At 49.9% G+C, this 6,841-nt stretch overlaps 1 protein-coding gene across 1 annotated transcript in view; it reads left to right on the forward strand.

Moving 5' to 3' along the window:
• The first annotated feature begins 3,489 nt into the window (after positions 1-3,489).
• The window catches only part of CFAP47 (cilia and flagella associated protein 47), a 734,432-nt gene continuing 731,080 nt past the window's right edge, over positions 3,490-6,841 (forward strand). Inside the window, exon 1 of the mRNA XM_019528459.1 lies at positions 3,490-3,663. Within this exon, the coding sequence (XP_019384004.1) occupies positions 3,490-3,663 (174 nt within the window). The remainder of the gene's footprint in view (positions 3,664-6,841) is intronic.

Genomic DNA, 6,841 nt, shown 5'->3' on the forward strand with positions numbered 1-6,841 from the left:
AAGACGGCCCTTAGTGCTCTCAGATGTTCCCACGTTTCCGTGTATATCACTATATCGTCTATATAGGCTGAGGCATACCCTTGATGGGGTGCTAGGATCCAGTCAATCAGCCTTTGAAAAGTGGCTGCTGGCCCATTAAGTCCGAATGGCATCCTTTTAAATTCAAAAAGGCCCCATGGTGTACTGAAAGCTGTTTTTGGCTGGTCCTCCTTTCTCAACGGGATTTGCCAGTAACCCTTCGACAAATTGAGCGTTAAAATGAACTTGGCCTGGCCTATGCGTTCCAGTAGTTCACTCACTTGGGGCATAGGGAACGCGTCAAATTGCGTCAGGGCATTTAATTTCCGAAAGTCCACGCACAGTCTCAAAATACCATCTGGTTTTGCCACGGCCACTAAGGGACTATGGCATGGGCTATGGGAGGGTGTGATAATCCCTTGCTCCAGCATCTTTTCTAACTCCTCTTTGATATTCTGGTACCTATGGTACGGGATTCTGCGCCATTTTTCACGTGTCACCTGACCCTCCTTGGTTATAATTTTGTGTTCCACCCCGGATGCTTTCCCTGGCTTATCCGTGAAGACGTCCTTAAACTCTTTCACTAGGCCTTGCAATTGTTGTAATTGTTTATTCTTCAGCTGCCTCCCCACCGGGACTTGATCTCCGTCTTTGGGGCCTTCTGGATTTTCCCTGATTTGTACCCCAAATTCATCCGACTTCGGGTCGGGAGAGATTAATAGGCCCTCAGGCTCATGCCACTCCTTAAAGAGATTGACATGATAAATTTGTTTCTCCCTTTTCGCCCCCAGTCGCAATACTTCATAATCAACGGGGCCGACTCTCCTCACTACAGTAAACGGCCCCTGCCAACAAGTTAAAAACTTGCTGGTTGAACTTGGTAGTAGCACTAGCACTTTTTGCCCTACTTTCAATTCCCTTTCTTTTGTAGGGGCGTTGTATCTTTCTTTCTGTTTGCTTTGTGCTTGTTCCAAATGGTCTAGGGCCACCTCCCTGACTACTCGGAGACGCTTCTGCAGGTCCTGGACATACTTGGAGGCTCCGTTTCCTGGATTCGGGTCTGCCTCCCACCCTTCCCTCATGACATCTAACAGGCTGTGGGGCTGATGCCTGAATGTTAATTTGAAGGGTGAGCAGCCCAACGAAGCCTGTGGGGCATCCCTGATTGCAAACAGTAAGGGTGGGACCATTAGGTTCCATTTCTTAGGTTCTACTTGAGTGCACCGGCGTAACATCCCCTTTAAGGTGCCATTAAAATGCTCCACCAAACCATTTGTTTGGGGGTGGTACACTGCCGTCTTCAGGTGACGGATCTGTAGCACTTTGCACGCAGCCCCTAGCACCGAAGACATAAAGTTGGACCCCTGGTCCGTAATAATTTCCCTGGGGATTCCAAACTTGGCAACCCACTTCATCAGCTCCTCCGCCACCTTGGATCCTGTGATGGCTCTCAGTGGGATAGCTTCCGGGAAGTGAGTTGTGTAGTCTATGAGCACCAACATGAACTGGTGTCCCGCTATGCTCCGGGGCAGCGGTCCTACTACATCTAAGGCCACCCTGGCGAATGGCTCTTGCACCACCGGCATTGGCTGCAAGGGCACCTTAGGGGGCTTATAGGTGCTCACTTTTTGGCACATCTCACAGATTTTACAGTATTCTTCGATGTCCTCATACATGTGAGGCCAGAAACACCACCTAGCCAGGCGAGCCTCCGTTTTGTGTTTTCCTAAATGTCTCCCAAGGGGATTCCTGTGTGCCAGGCACAGAAGGGGCTCTCTATAGGTTCGGGGTATGACTAGTTGGGCGATCTCCTCTCCCTTGGCCCTGCCTCGTTTGATCCGGTATAGCAACCCCTTTCTTATCTCCACCCTGGGTACATGCTTATCTTGTTCGGGGGAGGTTACCTGGTGTTTGGTTCCCGCTGGGCCTACCTCTCGAAATGGTCACTTTCTTGGGTGTCGCGGAACTGACTGCTGTTGGCCAAGCCCTCCATTTCCAGGTCATCTGGCATCCCGATGTCGGCCCCTACTAGCCCTTCTCTCCGGCTCCCGTGGCACTGGAGCGAAGCTAACACGTCAAATATTTCGGGCCAATCCCGACCCAAAATGATGGGGTACAAGATCCCGTCGTCCAGTCCCATCGGGATTCTTCTACGGATCCCCTTCACTTGAACGTCTAGCAAGCACCTTTCAACATAAGACTTCTGTTTGTGGAGGCATAGCATTTTCACCCCGGAGCTTGTTTCCAGTCGATTTTCACCCTGGAGCTTGTTTCCAGTCGATCAAAGAGGGACGCACCAGCGATTGCACACATCCCGTGTCCACGACCGCTGGGATGGGACGGCCTTCGACCCACACTAGCACCTCTGGTAAGGGCTGGACCTTAGCAGTCATGCTGTTGCCCACCCTGCACTCCATCGACTCCTCCAACCTTGGACGACTGTCAGGGAAGTCTAGGTCCTTTGAGGGCCTTGACCGCCAATCTTGAGAGCAGTTCCGGGCTATATGTCCTTTCCGCCCGCAGAGGAAGCATATCAGTCCTGGAGGACTCCCCCTCCTGCTCCCTTTGCTCTCCTTGTCCTTCTTCATATTTACATCTTGCCCCTTCATACCTCTGTCTTGTCACAGATCCCCCTGGGCCATGTCGAACTGCTAGGCCAACTGCAGGGCCTCCCGAGACGATGTCGGGCAGTGGCACCTTACCCACTTCTGGGTTTCTTCATCCAAATCTGCTATGAATTCCTCCAATAGTATCTGGTCACATATCTCCTCTTTGGAGACAGCCCCCGGTCAGAGCCATTTATTCATTAGGTCTGTGAGGCTCTGCCATTAATATTCGACGGGCCTTCCCCTCTCTTGATTTCTTCCCGCGGAACGCCTGGTGATGCCTCTCTGGCGTTATATCCAGTCTCCGCAATATTTCCGCCTTGACCTTATCATAATCTTGGGTGTCAGTTCGGGTCATAGCTCTATATGCTGCCTGGGCCTGCCTGATTAACAAGACCCCCAAATGTCCAGCCCATTTGGCTTTCTCAATTCCAGCAGCTATGGCCGCCCTTTCAAACGTCTCCAAAAAGGCCTCAGGGTTGTCCTCTTTGGACATCTTAGGCATTCCGAAGTCCCACGGGCCCCTCTGTGCCCAAACTTGTTGTTGGAGCAAATGCTCCTGTATACTTGTCTGTCTCATGGCTTGCTGCTGCTGCTGCTGCAGCACTTGGGCCATCAGGTTCATAGCCTGCTGCAAAGACTCTGTCCCCTTTAGTCTAGGCTGATGCTCCATCTGGACCCCTTAGTCCTGCCAGGGAAGCTGCTGCCGACTTCCCAGCCAATGCACCACTGTCGGGGTACACCACTACTGCCTCCCCGCGTCAGGGCCGCGTACCAGTTGCCAAGGATCAGCTCACCTGGTGTTGGGCGTTTTACACGCTCTTGCCTCGCCTGCCACGACTTTGATGTTAATAGGATTGTTCAGATGGTCCGGCTCTTGTCGTCCAAATATGAGACTCCTCGGCTTCCTGCGGGTCCCGCGTTGATGAGGGCTCCACCACCCCTACACCCTTGCCCGTTCCACTGGGAAGTGGCCGCCTATCTGGTCAGGCCACGTGTCCGTAGATCAACCAGAATGTCCATGAAAGAAAACGTACGGGTAAACACAAATGTTATGGCCAGGGGTCGCTGGATCGGGGCGGCCGCTTCAGCCTTCAGCAGACGACCTCCGATACTCCCCTGTACGCCGTGGGGTCGCAAGCAGTTCGCTAGCTCTCCCCGAGCTTCTCTGTTTATAGTCAAGACTCCCTGTGGGCCGCTCCGCCCCTTATTACAGGAGCTACGGTTCCCACAGCCAGCGAGTGTCCTTATATTAGAGTCTATATGGTACCCAGCCCCTGCCGGGTCCCAGCCGCTCCCGGACGGCAACAAACAGTTTGCGGCCCTATCAGGCCGGCTGCCCGGGTTCAAAAACCCTGCTAGGGCTTACCCCTTCTCCACAGGCTCCTACTGCATTTGAGCGCTGCCCGCATCTGCTGCAACGTGCTCTGGTCAGCTTCGGTCTCTCCACCGCCTTCTTCTGGTTCCATCTCGCCGCCGCCTGCTGGCCCCGGCCTCTCTTTTATGCCGGCCCCCGCAGTGCTGGCCCCTCTCTTCCCCACACACCTGGGAAAGGTGAGTTCCCGCCCAGCGTCTTGGGCCTGTGGGCGCGTGATTAGCGGTTTTCCACTTGGGCATGGAGCCCTGGAGCCTGCGGCTCCTTCTCTCCCTCACAGTACGAAACGTGTCATGATCAGCATTACTGTGCATTAGTGCAGATGGCCATTTTTTGTGTGATAGCGCACATTGGACTAAATCTACTGCATATTAGTGCATTAGCATGGTTTTTGCCAGCCATGTTAATGCATTGTAAAATTAGTCCAATGCTCATTAAGCATCTCATGTAAATGTACCCAATGAGAGGGGATTTAATAGCAGTTTTCAACTACCTGAAGGGTGGTTCCAAAGAGAACGGAGCTAGACTGTTCTCAGTGGTGGCAGATGAGAGAACAAGGAACAATGGTCTCAAATTTTAGCAAGGGAAGTTTAAGTTAGATATGAGGAAAAACTTCCTCACTAGGAGGGTAGTAAAACTCTGGAACAGGTTACTCAGAGAGGTTGTGGAATCTCCATGCCTGGAGGTTTTTAAGACCCAGCTAAAAAAGCTTTGGCTGGGATGATCTAGTTGGGGCTGGTTCTGCTTTGAGCAGGGGGTTGGACTAAATGACCTCCTGAGGTCCCTTCCAAGTCTAATTTTATATCTTCTATGACAAACATTTTTTCAGTTGGCCAGTTCTCAAATACCAAAAGAGTCCTAAAAGAGTTAGCTAATAAGGTCTCTGGTCTGCTGCTGATAATGTTGAATACATCTTGGAATACTAGAGAAGTATCAGAAGACTGGATATGTGCTATGATTGGGCAAGTGAGATCAGGTGCCTATATACTGTCATCATTTTTTGATGAGATTACAAGTTTGATTGATAAAAGCAACTGCATAATACATTATACTTTTATAAGGCACTTAGCTTTCTACTGCAAGACACTGAATACAGTACTATGCAAAATCAATAAAACACCTCTTAAATAGATTAAGACACATGCAATTAGCACATAGCAATAAACTCTGGTACAGTTCGCACTGGAGTTTATTGCTCCTGGGAGCAGTGTTTGCACATGCTCCTGGGACCACAGGACACTGAGCCAGGGTGGAGCAGCCCTGACTGGCAGGGGGCTCTGAGGCTTAGCCTGTCAGCTCAGGGCTGCCCTGATCTGGTTCAACATGCTACAAAGGGACTGGCTGGGGCAGGAGGGTGCTACAGTATGGGGCTAGCCAGCAGGCCAGAATCCAGAGTCACCCGCTAGCCCTGTTACTATCTACATGTTCATTTTGCTACATCTAACTATGCTGCTGTAGGACAGTACTTGTGCCAGGCAGTACTATCTTGCAGTTTAGGAATAGAATGGAACCATTGGCAAGGAAGGAGTAGGAAAGGTGAACTCCAATGGCATCCTCCTCTTGACTAAATGTGCAGAACATGGAATTATCATCACCCTGTTCTGCAAGAAAAACTGACACAAGACTTCATGGCAACACCCATGATCTAAGCACTGGCATCGTATTGACTATGTCATTCTCTGTGCCCAGGATCACAAAGATGTCTACATCACCCAAGCTACGCTAGGAGCTAATGATTATTGGACTTATCACCAACTCATCTGCTTGGTTATGTCACTTAGAGTGGCTCCCTAATGATGGCTGCAGCACAAGCAATGCTAATGGAAGACGAGTGTTGAAGGACTCCAGGATACAAGCAAGTATCTCTTCCACCAGTGCCTCAATGAAAAACTAGTGAATTCCAATCAACAACAATGGGAGAATGTCAGTAGCATGGGGTGCCCTCAAGGCCACTGTCATTAGTGCCTGTGAAGAGGCAATTGAATTCTCTACCAGAAAACATCAAGACTGGTTTGATGAGAACGATCAAGGGATCCAAGAATTGATTGATCTCAAGCATAAGGCCTTTTGTGCTTGGCAAAATGACACCAACTCCAAGCAAAAGAAACTGAAACTCCAACAAGCCAAGGCAGCGGTCCAAAGGTGGATGTGCGAAATGAAGAAATGGCAGAAAGACAAGCCTAAGGAGATTCAACATCTGGCTGACATCCACAATTTGCATGCTTTTTCAGTGCCACCAACACTATCTATTGTCTTAGCACTCAGGGACCAACCCCCTTGAGACCTAAGGATGGAGGAAACCTGACCAAGGAGAGGGGAACTATCAATGCACATTGGAAGGAGAATTTTGAAGAGCTTCTCAGCTGAGACTCTGCTGTTGATATGAGTGTTCTAAACTCCATCCCGCAACATCCAGTCAAAAATGACCTTGGAATCCCTCCAATCCTTGATGAGGTGAGGAAAGCCATGAAACAGATAAAAAACAACAAGGCATATGGAGCAGATGGAATCCCCAGTGAAATCTTAAAACAGGGAGAAGAGCTTACATCACAGCTTCATGCCCTCATCTTAAGGATCTGGAATGATGAGGAAATCCCAGATGACCTCAGAGACACAATGATTGTGACAATTTTCATGAAAGAAACTACAGATGGATTACCTGTTGCTTTCTACCACTGGAAAATCATTGTGAGAACCCTTCTGAACTTTCATAGATTTCATAAACATTAGGGCTGGAAGGGACCTCAGAAGATCATCGAGTCCACCCCCAGCCCAAAGGGCAGGAAGTCAGCTGGGGTCATAGGATCCCAGCAAGATAAGCATCCAATTTACTCTTGAAGGT

The sequence above is a fragment of the Crocodylus porosus genome, unplaced genomic scaffold, assembly GCF_001723895.1.
Source record: "Crocodylus porosus isolate Cpor-Errol unplaced genomic scaffold, CroPor_comp1, whole genome shotgun sequence".
Classification (NCBI taxonomy): Eukaryota; Metazoa; Chordata; order Crocodylia; family Crocodylidae; genus Crocodylus; species Crocodylus porosus.